The 21,058-nt window shown below is 41.4% G+C and overlaps 1 protein-coding gene across 3 annotated transcripts in view; it reads left to right on the forward strand.

The window, feature by feature from the left end:
* The first annotated feature begins 1,188 nt into the window (after positions 1–1,188).
* Positions 1,189–21,058, forward strand: part of TEK (TEK receptor tyrosine kinase) — a 98,186-nt gene continuing 78,316 nt past the window's right edge. The window contains exon 1 of one of the 3 annotated variants that reach the window (XM_047699695.1): positions 1,189–1,727. In XM_047699695.1, coding sequence (XP_047555651.1) covers positions 1,676–1,727 — 52 coding nt within the window. In that variant the 5' untranslated portion in view covers positions 1,189–1,675. The remainder of the gene's footprint in view (positions 1,728–21,058) is intronic. The other 2 variants (XM_047699693.1, XM_047699694.1) reach the window with 2 other exon arrangements.

Raw genomic sequence — 21,058 nt, forward strand, 5'->3', positions numbered from 1 at the left:
GGAAGAACAGAGCTGGGACAAGAGCCCAGAATCCCCAAATCCCAGCCTGATTCTTTACAACAGCAAACTTAAAGCCATTTCATAAAATGAGAGAATGGCTTTCGGAGAAATTGCTTGGGGTGGAAATCAGAGACTGAATGGAAAGACTCAAGGAAATGAATACACTAACATTTAACAAAAGCCTTCTATGAATTAGGCACTGTGCCAGCCTCATGTAATTCTCTCAAAAATCCCCCCATTGGAGATATTATTGCTGTTTTACAGCTGTTGAAACGGAGACTCCAAGAGATTAAGTAAATATGTGGCTGAGTAAATATTTGAACTCAGGTCTGCTTGAAAACAGCCTGCGCCTTTCTACCCGAGCAGACTGGAAACATCCATCGTTCTCAAGATCATCACTGATGTGATAAAACCTGGGACAGAAATGAGGCAAGGCTAACAAGCGCCTGCCTTTTTCTGTGGTGAGCAGGTCAGGAGGAGGAGCAGACTGCTCTTTCCTCCAGCATGAAGGCAGGGTGATGAACAAGAACATTGACATTCTGTCCTGACGTCACAGTTTGTGTTATGGAAAAATGATTTTCTGGATCAGTTCAGCATTTCTGATCTCATTTTAGGTATGGTTACTCCAAGGGCTGTTTTCCTTTTGGCCTATGTGGTCTCTCTGGTCTTATAAATGCTATTTTTATCCCAATTGAATCACTTATATTAGGTTTTGACAGAGGTTATTTGTAAAGTTTTGTGTATAATTTGCTTCTAAAACACCACTGGCCAAGAACCATGAAATTCCTTTCATCACTAAAACTCTTCTAGACCAAGTGCTTTAAGAAATGAAATCACCTTCGGATGAATTGTTAATAAAAATTAAAGCTATAGCCAGTAGCATGGATATTTTTGGGCTCTTGGCCAGAAAAGAAACCATCTGTGTGCAAGAAAACAGGCCGACAATTTTGGACTCTGGTCTCTGGGGCTGCATTGTGCATTGACCTCACCGGTAATTACCCGAATGAATTGCCTTTGGGTTGTGTTCTCTCATCATGGAATCCTTCTCTTACCAATGCAAACCACGTGGGTTAAAATGAGAAAACAAAAGCCAAAACTCCTCCCCACCCCATACCCGAAAGCCCCTCTGTCAGGGATCCCAGGTGGATCTGGTGGGCGGAGGGGGTTTGCAGTTGGAAGCTTAGAAAGGCTGGTCACCCCCGCATGCCATCCATAGGTGGAGGGCTGTTATTCTGTTTCCCGCCTATGAGAGGATACCCCTATTGTTCCTGAAAACGCTGACCAGGACCCACACTTCCAACAAAAATTCCTCTACCCCTACAACAGCAGCAAGAGCAGCGGCAGAAGCAACAGCAATAGAGAAGTGTTTTGATGAATTGCTAGACGGATAGGGCTTGCCGTGCCCCCAGCCCTGCAGATACCAAATGCCTTTAAGATACAGCCTTTCCCATCCTAATCTACAAAGGAAACAGGAAAAAGGAACTTAAAACTCCCTGTGCTCAGACAGAAATGAGACTGTTACAGCCTGCTTCTGTGCTGTTCCTTCTTGCCTCTGACTTGTAAACAAGACCTAGTAGAACATGCGAATGGAAAGTCACAAACCTCTGTGTGTTTGAAAGGCTCCTTGGGACCTCATGCACATCTGCGGGAACTGGATGGAGAGATTTGGGGAAGCATGGACTCTTTAGCCGGCTTAGTTCTCTGTGGAGTCAGCTTACTCCTTTCTGGTAAGGTTTGGCTTTGTTTTCTTAATTTAGTTTTTTTGGTTTGTTTTTTTTTGTTTGTTTGTTTTAAACGGAGTTAGTGTTTCTGGGCTTTCTCACAAGCTGTTAGTGCTGGATAACAAGGGGAAGCTGTGGCTTAGGCACTGTTTCTCCAGGACTTTCCATTTAATCTATGTGTGGATTAAAATGCAATGTCTTCATGGCATTGAACTGATTTTTCTAGAGTTTTCCTTCTGCATAATTGCCACCTGTGTTGCCAAAGACTCTATGAGAACTGATCAGGTCACTTTATTTGTAGAGATCCACTTACTGTAATACATTATTTGACTGCCCCTCATTTGGGATTGTTTCCTTATTAAAAAAAAAAAAAAAACAAAACCCTGCTTCCAAAAAAACTCCCATAATTTTGTAAAAAACGAAATTCATGCAGAGAATTATGGGACCCACTTACAGCAATGTGCAGATTGTCATTTTTAAATGAGAACAAAAACGCTTTTCTATAAGGATTTCTTATCTATCCACGTCCTATTTTAAGCAAAACAGCCAAAGGCTAGGCTTTTTTTCTTTTTTTCTAAGAGCTGGGGTCAGGACTTTATAATTTTTGTTAGATTTTTAAAAATATTTGGCATGTAGTAATTTATAAAGTCTTCATTATCCCAATGGGACGAAAGTTGGGGCAGTTACCCCGATCCCTGGGCACAGGAGATTATCGAAAGCTAAGGAATGGTGGGTTTGGATGTTTTTGGATCTGGTATGTCTGTTGCTCAGATTCTCCAGATAGTGGCATGCTTCTTCTATTCCCTCACTCTGTGGGACACTGGCTGAGAGTGGAATGAAATCCTGACGTGCAAATCACAACTCTAATCACCAGCAGCTTCTCCCTGTTAGTTTGAAAACATTCTAATTATTGTAATGAAAATAGAATTGTTAGTGGAAATCAAATTGGGAAAATGTGCTGAATTCAATGGTGCAGCCTATATTATGTTATTAAAAATGGATCCAAACATACATAAGTATGTGTTACATTATTTTCATCTTTTTCTATATGTTTGAAATACTATATTAAATAGTCAAAAAATTAATCCAACAAGATAAGAGAATTGCAGGTGATTTGTCTATAGCTTTTCAATTTGCCTTCAACACCCAATTATATTGAGGATTTAATAATATTCTTAAGACTGTGTAATATAAACTGCTGAGATGGTTTCAGTGTTTTGTACAAATTATTTATATTAACATGGAAATGCTGATTTCTCTAGTAATAGGCACCTTTAAAACAAATAATTACTATGATTCCATTTTTATTTTGCTTTCTTTTCTGTGTGACATATTTATCAGTAACATGAAATCTGGAACTACTCTACACCAGGGATTACAGTAAGGCAAAGCCCAGGGGGCTACAGTTGCTCTGAGATACTTTATAAGTTAAATCACCTGTGTGCGTACACATGCACGCACACACACACACACACATACACACACACACACACACAGAGTTTTAATTCATTTTTCCCCCCTCAAAATGACTGGATCATGGTACTTTGCAGTATAGGCTTAGACATAAAATCAGACAAAAAAAAATTTATGTGGCTGAAATAGTTGCTGTGTCTAGACCTTAGTTCCCTGGAAACATAGCCCTGACTTCAACAGGGAGAGGCTCAGGGAGAGGGATTTCATGCTCCTTTTGAAAAGAAAGTGTGACACTAGCAAAGTTGGTTTCTGGGGTAGGTCTGTTGTATTGGAATCCTAACTTACTTTCCCAGTATAACCCTCCATGAACATGGATACACAGTGCTTGGTCATTGCAACAAGAATCCAGCATGATCATGTCTATAAGCATAGGAGTCCATTCTTTTTTTGTGGGGCGGGGGGCATGGGGAGGCCATTCTTTACACCAAACTCCAGTGGTGCACCAATTGATGGAACAAGGGACTTAGGACTTAGGCATTTCTCTCTCTATTCCAGTGGATTGTTTCTGATTCCTTTTTCTCTGGACATAGAGGACTGAAACAATATGTCACATTTGCCTCAATGAAGGTGGCTCTGGGTGGCAGATACTGACCCATAAGGGGTTGGAAAAGGTATATAATTTTCAGAAGACTTCCCTAGATTGTGTACATTCCCCTCCCAATGGAGAATCACGGCCAACTTACAAACAAGTTCTCATAAACACACTAGCTTTTCCCTACTCTCCCATTCTCTCCAGTCAGGCTGTTTAGTCTAAAGAATTGTATATGCAGAAATACAAAATATATTATTCTTTGTGCTTTATCATAGTATGTCCTATATGATCAACACTGACCCAATGGTAAGTTTCTAGTAGTGTGCCTTCATATCTCTTTCCTGTTTCATTTGGCATTTTAAATAACAACTATTATCTCTAATAGTGGATATTTTGTCTGGAATGACAGTGGAAATTTGGTTACAAGGTCAGGGAAGTGGTCCCAGATGGAACCTTCTCTTTAGGGCTGGTCTTGGAAGGTTATATCGGGTCTTAGTAATCAAGGGTGGAGGTCCAGAAGCTGGGACTAGAGACACACCTGGAAATTACTCTCACAGGGAGGAGTTTTGCTTTCTTCACAGATGCTCCCTCCTAAGCATTGTCTTTGTTGGAAATGTCAGGATTTCCCTTTCAGCTCTATGCTGGGAGAGCTTCCTGCAAGAGTTCTGGTTCTTTTAAGACATCTCTCGAGGAGGGAAGCACTCATCCAAGTCCATTTCAGAAGATTGTGCTGTGTCTTCTGGGGGATTCATATGGGTGGATTCCAAATTTTTCTGACATTATAAATTTGTCTACTAAAAAGATATGTGTATGATTGTGTAACCTGCTTATTCCCTGTAGATGGCTTATTGGTTAGGCCACAGAATCTGTATTCAGATGATTTCTCTAAGATGACTAAGTGGACCAAACCCAAAAGATAGCAATTTAAAATGGATCAATGTGAAGTTTGGTTTCAAAAAATGTATGTATTTATGTTCAGTGTGAGAGAGTCTTGGTTTGTTGAAAGTTCTAGGGAATAATACCTGCATTTTGGTGATACACACAATTCAGAGGTGCCAACATGTGCTCTGTTTACTAAAAATGTAATATATAAGCTGCAACAGTTGACTTTCGTAGAAATATAAGGTCCACATTAGAAATGATAGTCATCAAGGGGAGATGGAGAGGAGAAGGGAGTTGAGGGAAATTGGAAGGGGAGGTGAACCATGAGAGACTATGGACTCTGAAAAACGATCTGAGAATTTTGAAGGGGTGGGGGGTGGGAGGTTGGGGGCACCAGGTGGTGGGTATTGTAGAGGGCACGGATTGCATGGAGCACTGGGTGTGGTGCAAAAATAATGAATACTGTTATGCTGAAAAAATAAAAAATTAAAAAAAAAACTAGTTTACAAATAGACAATGCAAAAAAAAAAAAAAAAAAAAAGAAATGGTAGTCACTTGGGGCGCCTGGGTGGCTCAGTGGGTTAAGCCTTTGCCTTCAGCTCAGGTCATGATCTCAAGGTCCTGGAATCAAGCCCCACATTGGTCTCTCTGCTCAGAAGGGAGTCTGCTTCCCCCCACCCCCGGCCCCCGCTACCTGCCTCTCTGCCTATTTGTGATCTCTGTCAAATAAATAAAATATTTTTTTTAAATGTAAAAAAAAAAAAGGTAGTCACGTTACTGCTCAGAGAATATCCATTAAACACTGAAGAGACTGAAAAATTTGACAGCAAAGAGAGTGGGCAAGCAAGAAGGTAAGTGCTTTAGAAAAATATTTAGCCAGGAGAGAAGAGATGAATTTTTAAGGGTTTCCATAGAGAAGACACCATGATTGTCTTCATTGTATTTTGCTAGATCTAGCATACAAGGATGAAGGGACTTTGGCTTGATTGATAGAAAGTTTCTGAATATTGGACCACCATCCCCATGATGAGTGAGCTCCCACACTGGAGAATGTTGAGGCATAGATGGGGTGATCCTCTAGCAGGATCATCTGAAGACACTTCTCTCTTTTTTTTTTTTTTAAAGATTTTATTTATTTATTTGACAGACAGAGATCACAAGTAGGCAGAGAGGAAGGCAGAGAGAGAGGAGGAAGCAGGCTCCCTGCTGAGCAGAGAGCCCGATGCGGGGCTCGATCCCAGGACTGTGGGATCATGACCTGAGCCGAAGGCAGAGGCTTTATTTAACCCACTGAGCCACCCAGTCACCCTGAAGACACTTCTCTTTTACATCCCTTTCATTTTACTGTTTGTGGCTCTTCCCTGATCATTTAAGTGGAGAAGAGTTCAGAAAAGCCACCAACATCTTTGCCCAGTGAAACCAACCTGGGTGTTTCCTGAATTTTTTAACTCAATCAACATGCCTTATGAGGAAAAAAAGCATATGTGTACAAGTGCTATGATGACTCTTCTGAAGCCACTACTCTTGGAGACTGAGGTGGAACTAAAACAAACAAACAAATAAAAAACAGGAGAAACAGTGAAGAATAAGCATTGTGAAACCACGGATCTGGGGTTAAGCTCAAACTTGATGACTATGAGAATGTCACTTGATTTCTCAAAGCCACTGTTTTCTCCTCTTTTGTGGATGAGAGGACTTATTTCCCAAAGTCATTATGAGCATCACGTGATGCAAGTAGAGAGCTTAGCCAGTAAGAACTTCCTTAATAAATGAAGCAAGTATAATAATAATTAATAATAATAATAATAAGTGTTTCTATGAGGAACTCTCTGGTAGTTCAAGACTCGTTCAATATTTTCCAGCATGTAGGGAAGTCACTGCTCAGAGAGGTACTCTCCTTCTAAAAGACATCAACTTTATCTAATTCCATAAGTTTTATGCTCGTCTCTGTCCATGTGGGCTATTATCCAGTGCTTCCCCTCACCTCCTCTTCATCCTTGCTTTAGGCTCTTTGCATTCAGTCAGGCTCATCTCTACAATCTATGCCTTCTTTCCTCTTGGCTCTTGTTCATGCTCCTCCATCCATTTGGAAAGGACACTCTCCATGCCTACTCTGTAAACACATATTCAACTCAAACTGCCTAGGCCAAATTTTCATCAATGATCTTCCCCTAATCCTCAGTTCCCTTACCATATAGACTGTGTCTTTGTGATTTGGGCACATACATTTAGCTACATTAGCCTCTTACATTTTTGGCAAGAGATGTTACTTCTTTTTTATTCTCCGTAACACATGCATTTGATGTTGAATAATCTTTATTGGATAGAGTTTAATATGCCATAATAAGAAATTGTTGGTATGCCACAGCAGGCCTGAAAGAAAGAAGGAATGTTGTAGAAAGAGTTTTAGTCACATTGAAGTAATAATAATGACAAAAATAACAAATAATTGGATGACAGTAACCGATTTCATGTAAATGGCAAGTGGTATTTGCTCAAATCTTAAAAGATTAGCTTGTTTTATATATATATATATATATATATATGATGTGAACAAGGTCAAAAGAAAATTCCTTTATTCCCTTAGATGTGAAACATAAAAAAACTTCATGAAGATGGGTCTAACCTGGCCTTTACCTAATATTAGATATTGTACTATTATTGAATTTCACCCAAAAGATAGACTCTTTATTCAATAGACCTTTGAGTTATTGCCCACCTTTTCTTTGTTCATTTTATTCATTCCTTTACTCAACTATCATTTTGGTCAATGAAGACATATTGAGGATTTAGTTTATGCCAAGTACTGTACTACTTATGAGGAATGCAAAAAAGGATGAGTCATTTTTTCTCCCTTCACATTTTAGTAGGAAAGAAGAGTATAGGCAGGTGAATTATGTGATGTGATAAATGGTACCATAGGGATACATACAAAGTCAAGTTTTTCAAGAGTTACAAAAACTATTAGTGACTTCAATTAAAAAAAAGGAACTTTAAAATCTAAATTAAATGTCTAAAAACATAGAATGTCACGTCACCTTCATTAGTTGCTAAACATGTATGAATAAAATGAATAATATTTCACAACAATCTGTAGGTTAGATTTTCCTCACTTTGCAAGAATTCCTAAATAGTTGTGGATATTGCCAATTATTGCCAATTGTAATTATAAGTTGCTCACAGCCAAATGATGTGAAAACTAAGAATAAAAAAAGGAAAAGGGAAGAAAGCACTTCCCATTAGAGGGAGCAGGGAGTGTGGAATAGCAAGGCAAGTTCAAGAAAGTGGAGTAAGGTTAGACTGTAGGGTGGGAGTGGAGAATTATGGTTGGGGTCAGAAAGGGAAGGGCCTTGTAGACCATTTTAAGTAACTTGTACCTCATTCTGTTCATGTTGAAATTTAGTATGGTGTTTGTCCTATCACAGCTGATTTATATCTTGGAAAATTCACTGTGATAATGGTATGGAAGATGGGTTAACCTGGCAGAGAGTATCAGCCCAGACTAATAATGTTTCTTTTCAGAACTCCAGGAAGGAAGGTCTGGATGGGCAGGGGTGTTGAGAACGTTTAGGAGGTGAAGCTATAAGGGTTGGTGATGCATTGCCTTTGGGAGATTGAGTGATAGGGGACAGAATAAGTATTGCTCTGTGGTTTTGGTTTGAGTAATGGTGGTAAAATTCACAGTGCTGGGAAAGGCGGCAGAAGGAACTGGTTGGAGATGAGCTGAGATGGAGCCAGTCGTTATTTTGTTCATGTTCACTTTGAGGTTCCATGAAAAGGGAAATATTTAGCAAAATTGAGCTCTCTGGGTCTGAAGCTTAGATAAAGGAGTCTGGGCAAGGGTTTGAGACATAGGCATCCTTGGTTTATGGGAAGTGAAGCCATGGTCATGGATGTGTACAAAAATTAAAGGATGAAAAAGAGGAAGTCAAGGGTTCCTTGACTTCCAGGGAGTCAGGGAGTTGGTAAGAGAAGTAAATCCAATCAGATTTCTTTTCTGGAATTTTAGAGAATTGGTGTGGCAGTAGCTAAAGAAGAAGAGCTTTTTAAGAAAAGGAGAGTAGGAAGGGAACAGCAGAGTGACAGCCCCTGGGCTTGACGTGGGGGCACCAGATTATAGGTATGTTGTTTTACAGAACACCAGCTGCACTCATAACATTCTGGACCAGAACTGAAAGGGATGTCAGACGATCAGTTGGCATCACTCCCAGCCTTCAGGAAAGGGAATGTCTAAAGTTGCCTCCCTTATTTCTGGAATTTCAAACTGATAACCGAGTTCCCACCAGTCTGGCCAGACTATTCCTTAACTCCTAGTACACGTGCAGAATGTTTTTTAGCTTCATCTGTACCTGCTTTCCTCTGCGCCCCATCCCCCCCACTTCCCCCACTTGTCCCTTCAGGAATTTGACCATCCTTCTCTCCTTGTTTCTTTACCAAGGCAGCAGGGGCAGGTGTGGGGGCATGGGTCTGCCAGATGGACAGACTCCTCTTTTCAACACATCCGCTGATGAGAGGGAGTGAATTCCTTCTGCCCCGCTGTTCCCTGTGGGACATGGTATGGATATGACAGGGGAGCCTGTCCGGCGGCCAGATGACAGACACTGTGGGTGGCTGCTGTTAGCTTTCTGTTGGCCACTGCCCTTGCTCAGAGTTTGACCAGTGAGGTGTAGATGGTGGTCACACCCATCTCCCCAGATCTGTCAGCTTTCCCGCTTTTGTTAGAGGGTGATATCATGCTTCCTGGGGGGAGTGCTGGAAGACAATGCTCGGCCACTTTTCTCCAGATACAATAGGCGGAGTCAGGAAGGCAGTATTGACATTGCTGGGGCCAGGGAGGCACTCAGAGCTCTGCGGCCGTCAGATGGTGAACCAGCTTAACCTTGGCACATGGGGCCTGGGTTGTGCAAGGCGTCTGGCTGCAGAGCCAAAGGGGACTCCGCCCTGGGGACAGGACTGCTTTAGACATCTGGGAATCTGGGATGGGCTTCAAATTCTGATCCCTCTGTCAAAAACAACCACAAAACAGTAACAGTACTGGATAACAAAAATGACTACCATAGACTGAATGTCTCTGTGGCAAGTATTTAATAGGATTTTTCATAACTCACAACAATCTTGCTCAGTAGATAATATTATTTTTTAAATAGATGGTAAAACTGAGGTTCAAAAAGTGACTTGCCCAAGGTTAAAAACTAAGACCTGCGTTATTTTGGACTGCTTAGCATTCCTATTTTTCAAGAGCTGTCATTAGTTCCCTCCATGTGACCCTGATGGGACTGCCAATTACTGATTGCAGAGTGTACCACTCAGCTGACCACAGCAGTTGGTTCCGATGGAGGAAGAATGACCCAACAGGGAGAGTTAGACTCTTTCTCTGGGAATTTGTGAGCAAGAGGTTCTCCTTGTTCAGTGAGGACACTGAACACCCAGAGCTACCAGCTTCCCTGGACAGCTGAGAGAAACTGGTCTTTGGCAGGAGAGAATGAGTTCAGTCACGCAGAGAGAACAGAACCATGACAGGCACTCTGTGATTATTGGAGTGTTGAGTCCAGTGGTTTTAGATCAGAGACCCAACCCTGTACTTTCCAATTATGGGAACCAGTTACCTTCATTTGCTTCCACTATTTTGAATGGTTTCTGTCTCTTGAAAGTGAATAGTCCTGAGAAGGCCCATTTCCTCAGGCTGCCTGGAAAATGAGGCTGATGACCACACTTCTTCATGTGGTTTTGGTAATGATTTTAAGAGAAATACTACTTAAAATACTTAGTATGGTGTTGGTACATGATCAGCACTCAGCAAAACCAGATGCTCTTAAATGTTTGCTTATAAACAGAGCTGCAGACTCTTACATTGTTTTATGCCAGTCTTTTCAAAGCTCATCTGGGTGAGGGCAGGCAACTCCTCTTCTATGCCAGATGGGGCTCCCCATCTTCCCTGGGTGAAACAGCCTTCATACCCCACATTTGGCCTTGTCTCGGGGAAAGGAGAGAGAGCTTAGAGCTGTGATTTCTTGGGTTTTTGCTAAAAATCTGGAGTGTCAGGTAGGGGAATTCCTTCCAGTGCCTCTGCTGGGTAGCAAGATGGTTCTCCTTACTTTTTTCTGGCCAGCCCTCAATTCCTTCTTCTCTCTTGTCTTGATTGAACAGAGGGTCTAGGATGATTTGTCATCTATAAGTCCCACCTCAATTATCCCAAACCTAATTCCTAGTTCTTGATTACTTATGGTGGAATTGTCAATTCTAAATAGAAGTCACCTCATTTTTTACCAAGCTCATTATTGGATTTTTGGACCCAACTAGATTAAGTGTGTGTGTGTGTGTGTGTGTGTGTGTAGAGAGAGAGAGAGAGAGAGAGAGAGACAGTAGCTCTTCTCACATTTCACCATTGTCTTTGCTCCAATTACTCCTGCTCTTACTCTTTTTTTTTTTTAATATTTTATTTATTTATTTGACAGAGAGAGATCACAAGTAGGCAGAGAGGCAGACAGAGAGAGAGAGAGGAGAAAGCAGGCTCCCTGCCAAGCAGAGAGCCCGATGCGGGACTCGATCCCAGGACCCTGAGATCATGACCTGAGCCGAAGGCAGAGGCTTATTAACCCACTGAGCCACCCAGGCGCCCCTCCTGCTCTTACTCTTAATTCCTCTTTGTGTCTAGTGCCCTCACATCTAGAAAGCTCTTTCTGGTCTTCTGGGGTTGCTTTAAATGTCCACCTGTTTTGTTCCTTCTTGCTGCCTCTTCAGACCCAGACAGCAGGGTGCAAATAGCCATCAGTGGTCATCAGTGCCTTTTCAGGAGCCAGTCTTTGCCTACCCCACTAGGCTCTTGGGATTCTCAGTCCCTCGTGCTAACCTGGAGGTGTATTTCAGCCATTCTGGGCTCTTTGCAATCTCTAAACATACACTTCCAAGCCTCCCTGCCTCTGTATGTGCTGTTTCTTCTGCCCAGAATGCCCTCTTCACCTTCCCTTCTTCATTTGACTTATTCAAGCTTCAAGGTTTATCTCCAGTGTCATGTCTTCCAAGACATCTCCCTGAACCTTCTTGCATGGGTTTGGGTCTGCTTTTGCCTGGGATTCCATCAGAAATGTGGCCTGAGGCAAAGGCACATGCGTAGGTAGGTTATCTGGGAAGTGATCTCAGGGAGCAGGAGTGAGGGATGAGGGGAGTAGAGCTGTACTAGGATACGTTATCAGGCGAGCCACTGCTATGGATCCTGGATCCTGCCAGCATCCTGAGGAGCCTTAGGAGATGAGACTCAGGACTGTTCACCTGTAGCACAGGAAAAGGAGAGGCATTCATCCTTTGCAATCCTCCCCCTTTGTGCAAGGTTCTGTAGATAAAAGAAGCTGGTGAGTTACTGTTGGTGTCCTGGTGTCCTGTGCTGTTGAGCCAGAAGAAGTCCCAGGAGAGGAAATGAGATGTACTCACATGGGCTCTGGGTGAGCTACTTGGAGATTACATCTGCTGAAAGCTGGTGGAGGTCTGCTCAGAAGTGGCTGCTGCAGGCGGAGCTGGCCTGAGAGCTGGGATGGGGAGGATTTGCACTCACGCCCAAAAGGGGTCACATGTAGGCACCCTTATGTTTGCCTCTGTCGTCGTACTTAGAACATAAATTATAATTAACAGTTTACTTGTTGCTTTTGTCCACTAGGCTGGGAGCTGTGTTGGGCATTTCAATATTCTAAGCACCAGACATAGTATACTGGCTGGCAGAGAAATCTTTAATAAATGGTTTTTGCATTGGTTTAATTGTTCCAGCCATTGCTTCCCTAAGTGTACTGTATATATTACTGCTGGCCAGAAAAAAATAATTTGATGTGGCTCTTGGAAACATATTCTAAAACTACCTACTCATTTTTATATGTAAGTATAAATAGATGCATGTGTGTATATATATATCCGTATATATATACACACCCACATATATCTATACATATACCTATACATATATCAATCATATAATTTCTTGAATATTCTTAATACAAAGCTAATAAAACATGAGTTAAAGAGAATGGTTAATAGAATAATTGTACAAGCAGCATGTAGAGTCAGTAAGAATCTGACTGTGATACATAAATTATGCAGTTTGGGAGACATTGCTCTAAGTGAATGAGTTAGCTAATCTTTTTTAGAACTCTGTGTGTTCAAATAAAAAATAGAAAAGTAATTAGGTATATAATGAATACTATCCAAGTGAGATGAGTAAAGTGAAGGCATCTGTGGTGATCAACCTGTCTCAAGGACAGTCTAGGACTCTAATCTTGCTTTTTCCAGTAAGCCTGGAAAGTGGGCATTTGTTTATAAAGATTTTATTTATTTATTTGACAGAGAGAAATCACAAGTAAGCAGAGAGGCAGGCAGAGAGAGAGGAGGAAGCAGGCTCCCTGCTGAGCAGAAAGCCCGATGCGGGGCTTGAACCCAGGATCTGGGATCATGACCTGAGCCGAAGGCAGCAGCTTAACCCACTGAGCCACCCAGGCGCCCCAGTGGGCATTTGTTTATAAATCACAGATACCTAGTTTGCCCCTTGGGCATACTGGGCATCCATGAAAATAGGCTGAGCGGTCAGCTAGCAAGCCAGGAGTCATTGTCAACCAGGAGAGGAATGGATATGTTAGTGACAGTCACACATTCAGGCTAACTTCTTCTGAGCCCTATGTCCTGGGAATCTGCTAGGTAATGCAGTTAGAAAGATAGTTAAGAGAGGCACATAACCTCCAATGCCTTGTGGTCTGCTGGGTGAAAAGCTCTTTAATGGAGGCAGACATTGGGAGCATGGGAAATGGTGGGGCGGGGAGTGGTAATCCTGGATGTTTGAGGAGGTTGAATAGGATTATGTCTTATGGAAAACCAGGAGTGATAGTGAGGAGTAGAGCATTCCAGGCAGAGGAAAAAGCATGAAAACGGGGAATAGAAAGTTTAAGGATCATTTGGTACGCTGGTTCTACGTGGCTATACTCCAGGGCACACTGAAGGAGGTGGCAGGGGATACAACTGGGGAGATGAGTGGGGAAGAGAAGGTAATTTGGTTTGAGATGGGCTGAGTGGGCAGGGACAGCGTAGGGACGCCTCCGGGAGTCATTAATACTGTAGGGTGAAGCTGTGTGAGGGAATGAGATTGTCCAAGAAGAAGACAGCAGAGTCTGGGGACACCTATATTAAGGGGTGAAATGGGTAGAGGAAGAGGAAACTGAAGACATTCAACAAGAGAAGCCAAGGGTGAAGGGAATTTCAACCACATCAAAAGTTGTAGAGGCAGGGGCAGCGTAAAGAGAGGGACTAGAGACTGGGCAATTTGGGACTGTGCACTGCAGAGCATTCTCAGTGGATGGGCTGGGCTGGGGTTGAGGAGTAAGCGGGAAGTGGGGAAGTAGAGTAGGTAAGTGTAAGTTCCTTTCTGAGAGATGTCCCTTATCCAGGCAGGTTCCTGTAACCATGTGCTTTTCTCTAAGCTTGATTCTGGGTGGTCTGGTAGAAGGTATGAGGTCCTCTCTGCCAAGACTGGCTTGAGATGCTAGGAAGATAACACAGAGGTCTGGAGATAATAGGGAAAGAACTCTTCCATCACAGACACCCTCTCTTGCCCCTGGATGCGGTCCCAAGTTACCTGTATTAGGGAACTATTTTAGTTTCACAAACATGGTAATAGAGGTCTTCATGGAATAGAGTCTTCATGGAAGGACCACACATTAACCGTTATACAGAGTAACAGAATAATAGGACTTAAGACTTAAAAGATTATTTAGTCCAGCATTTCTGAATACCAATTCCAGGAGAATCCTAGAATCTTTTATTTTTATTTTTTATGTATGCTAGGGAGCTAACACAAGGTACCTTAAGAAATACTAACTTGGTTCAACTTTCTCATTTTATAGACGCCAACACTGAGGCTCAGCACTTTGGTCAAACCTACTGAGCTCATTAGAGGCTAAGTTTTTTCTCTTTAACAGAGAATATGGAAGGCAATAGAAATTAGAGCTTAATGCATGTACTGTGTCGTCAAACTACCTTTTTTTTTTTTAAAGATTTTATTTATTTATTTGACAGAGAGAGATCACAAGTAGACAGAGAGGCAGGCAGAGAGAGAGAGGGAAGCAGGCTTCCCGCCGAGCAGAGAGCCCGATGCGGGACTCGATTCCAGGACCCTGAGATCATGACCCAAGCCGAAGGCAGCAGCTCAACCCACTGAGCCACCCAGGCGCCCCTCAAACTACCTTTTTTAGGATAGTTTGTTATCAAGTTATGCTTTCAGCTCAGGTCATGAACTTAAGCAGCAGTAAAATGCTGCTTAAGTTAGAGCCCCCATATCGTCCACTTAAAAATTCCTTGTATTCTTTCTTAAATGCTTAATGGACACAGCTGTAAGGCCCCCTAGCAGCATTGGCTTGCTTCGTGCCGCCCGGCCCTCCCATCCCCCTTCCCCTTGTGGATCTCACACCCAGAGTCAGTGGTGCTTTTCACACAAATAGTCTGCCAAGAGGTGTAGAACTAGAGCCAGAAACCCAGAGCAGCTGCAGAGGCTCAGCCACATCTAGAGGCTTGCAGAAATCTCCAGCCTGCCTGGCCACAGCCCCAATCACTGAGCGACTCTAGAGTACATAAACTATCAGCAAAGTGTGATTCCAACATAAGTAATACATGCATTCTGCCAGCTGCTTCTGGAATGAAACAAACAAAAAGAAACAGTTTTGTTGCCAGCCAGGGAGAAAAAAAAGATCACCATTAATTGCATCACTGTCTTCCTATTAAAGCTGGGGAGAGTCTGTGACTCAGGCTGATTTCTGTTAGAGAACCTCTTTTTCTCTCCTAGAGAACATTTTCTGAAGGAACTCATGGCTTATTACCCCCGCCAAGCCCACATTTTCACTCTACCCAGATTATGAGCACAGACTGTGGGGGCAGGAGAATCTGATCTGGAGCTCCACACACTGTGGCAGCGGTGCGACCCTGGACAAGTCCTTTGTCCTTTCTGTAGAATGGAGATATGTTATGCCTCTAAGAGTAGTGAGGATTACATAATATAAGTAGATCAGAGGTTCAGCAAGTGCAGTTTCATACAAAAAGCTCAATAAATATTAGCTATCATTATTATTTCTTATGTTTCCCTATGTTCTGAAGAGCTCCCTGTTGCTAAGAATCTGTGTAAATGTTATTCTATTCCATTCGATCTCATTTCAACAGCTCCTTCCTTCCCAGCCTATTCTATTCTATGAACATTTCTTGAACTTGTCTCTGTGCCCCACCCTGGGTCAGCAGATGTGAAGATAAATAAAGTCCCGGGCTGCCGGTGGGGTGGGACATACCGATGGCCGTCCAGTAGGTTCTCATCATTCAGAATAGTTCTATAAACCGTGAACACAGGGTTAGATTCAGGCAAGTCACCACATTTTTGTCAACTAGTCGATACACCTAGTTTTGTGTGTGTTTTGTTTAAAGGCAAATCGTTTAGCACATGTGGCTGATGGATGAGCATGGAAGTCCAGGTCAACAGCACTACTGCTGCTTGAACAGAGCTCCTCTAACATACGGAGTTTCTTCTGAGGCACATCACCGCTCCCTCATGCTTAGGAACATGAGAATGCACTTTGACACTTGGGGACACTTAAACTTAGGACCATTTCATTTTTTTTTTTTTATCTTTTGGGTTTGTCTTAAATTTTTTTTGAGTACAATTGGCGCACAATGTTACATTAGTCTCAGTTGTATGATATAGTGATGTGATGTGATGTATTGATACATTATGCTATGTTCATTACAAACGTAGTTGCCCTCTGTCCTGTTACATCACTATTCTGGTATCATTGACTGTATTATGATGTGCTTTTTATTTGTTTGGGAGTCATTTTTTTTTTTTTTTAAGATTTTATTTGAGAGGGAGAGGGCACCAGCAGGGGGAGGGGCAGAGGGAGAAGCAGGCTCCCCACTGAGCAGGGAGCCAGACCTGGGGCTTGATCCCAGGACCCCGGGATCATGACTTGAGCTTACGGCAGAGGCTTGAGTGACCCAGGCTCCCCTAGAAGTCATATTACATGGTGAAATTGCCAACTAATACCACAAAAAATGTGAAAAAATAGCACTAGGTACGGTGTGAGGAGGATACTGATTTACAGTTAGCAAAATGGGCATCTGAGGACAACCTAAGCCACAAAGGGGGTTCATTTTGAGGTTGTAAATAAACCATAAGCACATTGACAGGTACAGAATCAACAAATGAGGATAGACTGTTGATACAAATGACTCAACTCAGGTGGTAATAAAATAGCCAGAGACCGTAAAGGACAAGCACAGGAGAGAGAGAGAGAGAGAGAAATGGGATCCATCTGGGACATTCTACTCCACTGATGGCAATGAGGTGTTCAGAAAGGCATTTCTGACAAGCAGACATGGAAACATGGAGGGATGACAGTATGGCCCCAGGTTGGGGTTCAGGGGTGGAGGGCTCTGGGCCTCCAGCACTCTACTGTGCGGTCTGACTTGACTGGATACCTTTCGGCAGGCCTCTTCTTGCCCACGTTCACCTAGAGGCAAGACCCAGCACTCTGAGACTCCAGACACATGAAACAATCTGACCCCATGGTGTTAGTGAGTAGTAGACTACTTAGTGGGCCGAAGGGAAAGATGCTTTGCATTGTACAGTGTGCAGAACGTACTGAGTGCATAAATAGACATCTCTCCATTTCTCTGACAAAGTTCAGCTCCAGCTCCCCGTCTCCTGATTTCTCTTCCCTTGCCCCACTGCCCGCATGATCCAGACCATTCCATTCTCACCCCCACTTGTACATACCACTCAGCCAATGATAGACCAGCTAGTTATCCGGCCCCCTCTCCTCTGGAAACTTAGCAGGAGCCCAGTATTGTGAGTCGAGCATGGCTTTGGGGAATTTTCACTGTATGCTTCATTTCCCACTTATCCAAATACTCACTCCATAAAATATTTTCCTTCATAGTTTGGCATAAGCAATAAAGAAGTACAAGGTCCCAGATGAGTTACCACTCCCTATTACTGCCAGTTACTCCTGATGGAGTATTTTCTCATCTTGGACACGTGACCCATGGTTGCTACAGTTTCTTAAGCACCTCGTCCAGGCTCTAGCCACATTAGATATTGGATAAATGAATAGATTTCCACTGAACTGATGATTTGGGGGAAAGGAGACTTTTTTTATTTTAAAGATTTTATTCATTTATTTGACAGAGAGAAAGATCACAAGTAGGCAGAGAGGCAGGCAGAGAGAGGGGGAAGCAGGCTCCCTGCTGAGCAGAGAGCCTGATGCAGGACTCGATCCCAGGACCCTGGGACCGTGACCTGAGCTGACGGCAGAGGCTTTAACCCACTGAGCCACCCAGGCGCCCCTAGGAGACATTTTTATAATGTTTTCCTCCTTAAAACTGATAGGTAATTTTACTTGCTGTCATTTTCTTACACCTTTTACAAGGTTTTGTAATTCTCATCACATTTAGTTCTAAACATTTCTTCCTAATAATTCTCATCAAAATTTCCAGTGATACTATTTTTGAAACTTAAAATAATTGTGAATTTTATCTTGAGGAATAAGCAGAAGGAGCAGCTAAGAAAATTCTGCGGGGGAAGAAAGTAATTCTTGGGAATAGCTCTATTAGATCTTAAGGGTATCTTAAGGGCAGAGGACTATACTATAGTAACAGTGGGATACAGAACAAGAGTCTGGAGACACAGATCAACAGACTAAAAAAATCAGAAACCAGACCCAAGTTTATAAAAAATTTTATTACCTATAAAGGATACAAATCAGTGGGGAAAGGAGTAATAGTTCTGGGAAAATTAGTTTTCTGTTTAGAAAAAAGAACTGTTTAAAAAAGTCCATCTGTTACCACACACCAAAACAAATTCTAAATAGATTAAAGAGTAAATGCAAGAAATCAAGCCATCAAAAGAAGATGGAAGTGAATATTTTTTGACATTTTATATGGAGAAAAACTTCTTAAGTTTAAAAACAGTGGAAGAGGGGCGCCTGGGTGGCTCAGTGGGTTAAGCCGCTGCCTTCGGCTCAGGTCATGATCCCAGGTCCTGGGTTCGAGCCCCACATCGGGCTTTCTGCTCAGCAGGGAGCCTGCTTCCTCCTCTCTCTCTGCCTGCCTCTCTGCCTACTTGTGATTTCTCTCTGTCAAATAAATAAATAAAATCTTTAAAAAAAAAAATAAATAAATAAAAAATAAAAACAGTGGAAGAAACCACAAAAATAAAAATCAATAAACTTAGATATATAAATATTTAAACTGTTAATTTAACAATAAGCAAAATTAAAAGGCAAAGAAAAAATAAGAATATTTGCAACAATTATGGCAAATAAACAACTAAAGTATTTTCATACATGAAGCTGATTGAAATTGATACTAAAAATAAAAAACATCAATAGAAAAAGGAACAAACAATTCACAGAGAAAATATAAATGGCTAGGCTTGTGAAAAAGTTCATTCTCTAAATTAAAGTAAAATCAAAATAAGTTACTATTTTTCTACATCAAACTACTGAAGATTAAAAACCAAGAGATATTTAAGAATACATGACTAGGGTTGGTGAGATGAGTGTGTTTTCATACACTGTAGCTCTTTAAATAGAAATTTAGAAAAGCAAAGCAAATTTTTACAAGATTTAAAATGTTGTAAGGTTAAGTTAAAATTTAGAATATGAAATGTTCTGCTTTAACCTAGGAAAAAACCTATATATGTTGGTTTCTGCAGTTCCTCTTTGTGTATACTTTGTGTATAAAGGATATACATCAAAATGTTAACAAGAGTAAAAATGTTTTGTCATAACCATTTCTTCTCACTGTATTTGGATCTCAATGTCCAGATTTGGATAGGCTTGATCTGGTATTTAAAGAAAAATTTTATGAAAAGAATATGTATTTTTAAGTAGTTTACATTCTGAGTGTTTTAAAAAGAAGATTAAATACAATACTTCTGTAGTTTTAGAGATACTCCCTGCTGATCATTTTTATTCTCAAATTGTTACTACCTAAAGGATAAAAGTAATAGGAAAGGAACCCACGTTTATCAGGACTGCTGTCTATTTTGCATACATAAAATGTTAGTGACTGTCAATATATTAATTCATGCTCTGTGAATACAGGAAAAGATCCTTGGACATTTTCATTGGGCCATATGATCTATTGAAATAAGACCAGGAGAGACTGAGAAATGTTTCTTTCACAGGATTCAGTTAATTTTTGATGTTTGGGAATAAAAAAGTACTATTCAAATTGGAACTCTGTGTAGTTATTTCAAATTATAACATTTGTATGCATTAACTTCCTTAAAATGTATATTTTTCTGTAAAAATAATTTGATTATAAAAATACTGACAAAAATATTTCATGTTCCTATTGAAAAGTTTGGATATGCAGAAAAACATTTTAATATATAAATGAATTTTATACTTTTTAAATATACAAATATATTAAACGTGTTAATATATAAAAATAAGATAATATATAAATATAGAAATAACATATTTACAAAGGGATCAAGAGAGAAAGAAAGATTAAGAGACAGACCAAGAGGCATAGAAATACAGATTTGATTATTTGGTTTTAAACATCTGTTAATTATTGTCTTAAGGCATAAACCCAGTTTTGCCAGCTCCCTTTTATGATGGGAACTGAGAGAGGGACAAAAAAGGGGTCTCAACCACAGCATCATTGACCATAAATCAGAAGGGCCATGCAAACTGAAGACAGAGCCAAGCCAGGTCTTTTTTTTTTTTTTTAAATAAGATTTTTATTTATTTAATTGAGAAAGGGTGAGAGAGAATGAGGGGGGAGAGGGAAAAGCAGACTCCCCACTGGCAGGGAGCCTGACACGGGGCTCAATCCCAGGAACTGGAGATCATGACTTGAGCCGAAGGCAGACCCTTAACCGACTGAGCCATCCAGATGCCCCTAAGCCAGGTCTTCTGATGGTGCCATGTTATACTCAACCAAGCCCTGAAACAAATACTTTCCTCTTGTCCCTGGACTGCCTCTCATCATTTAGACTTAATCCTGAGAGATGAAGTGAGAATTCAGGGAAGTGTGAAGGATGAAGGTAAATTTCAGAAATGGAGTTGGAATGTCATCTATCTGTTACTTGTTCATAAAGAAGACCTTTTGCTATTAATGAAGAAGAGGGTCATGGCTTGTTTTAGGGTCACAAGTCTTGAGAATGTCCAGGAAGGCATTTTTCAAAATGTCGTGTCCTTCTGGCTCTGTGTCTTTTGCTCTCCATGTCACCATCTCCTTGTAAAACAGAGGGGCCACAGTCAGCTGAGTTTGAGGAAGGTGAGGACGACAGCCCTCAGTGCCCTCTCCAATCTTGCTTCTTGGCCTCCTGTGTTATCACAGTGGCTGTGATGTGGCCAAACCCGAAGGCCAGTGTCCTCACTTTCCTGTTGACCTTTAGTATTTGTATGCAAACTAATTACCACACCAT

The sequence above is a fragment of the Lutra lutra genome, chromosome 13, assembly GCF_902655055.1.
Source record: "Lutra lutra chromosome 13, mLutLut1.2, whole genome shotgun sequence".
Lineage (NCBI taxonomy): Eukaryota > Metazoa > Chordata > Mammalia > Carnivora > Mustelidae > Lutra > Lutra lutra.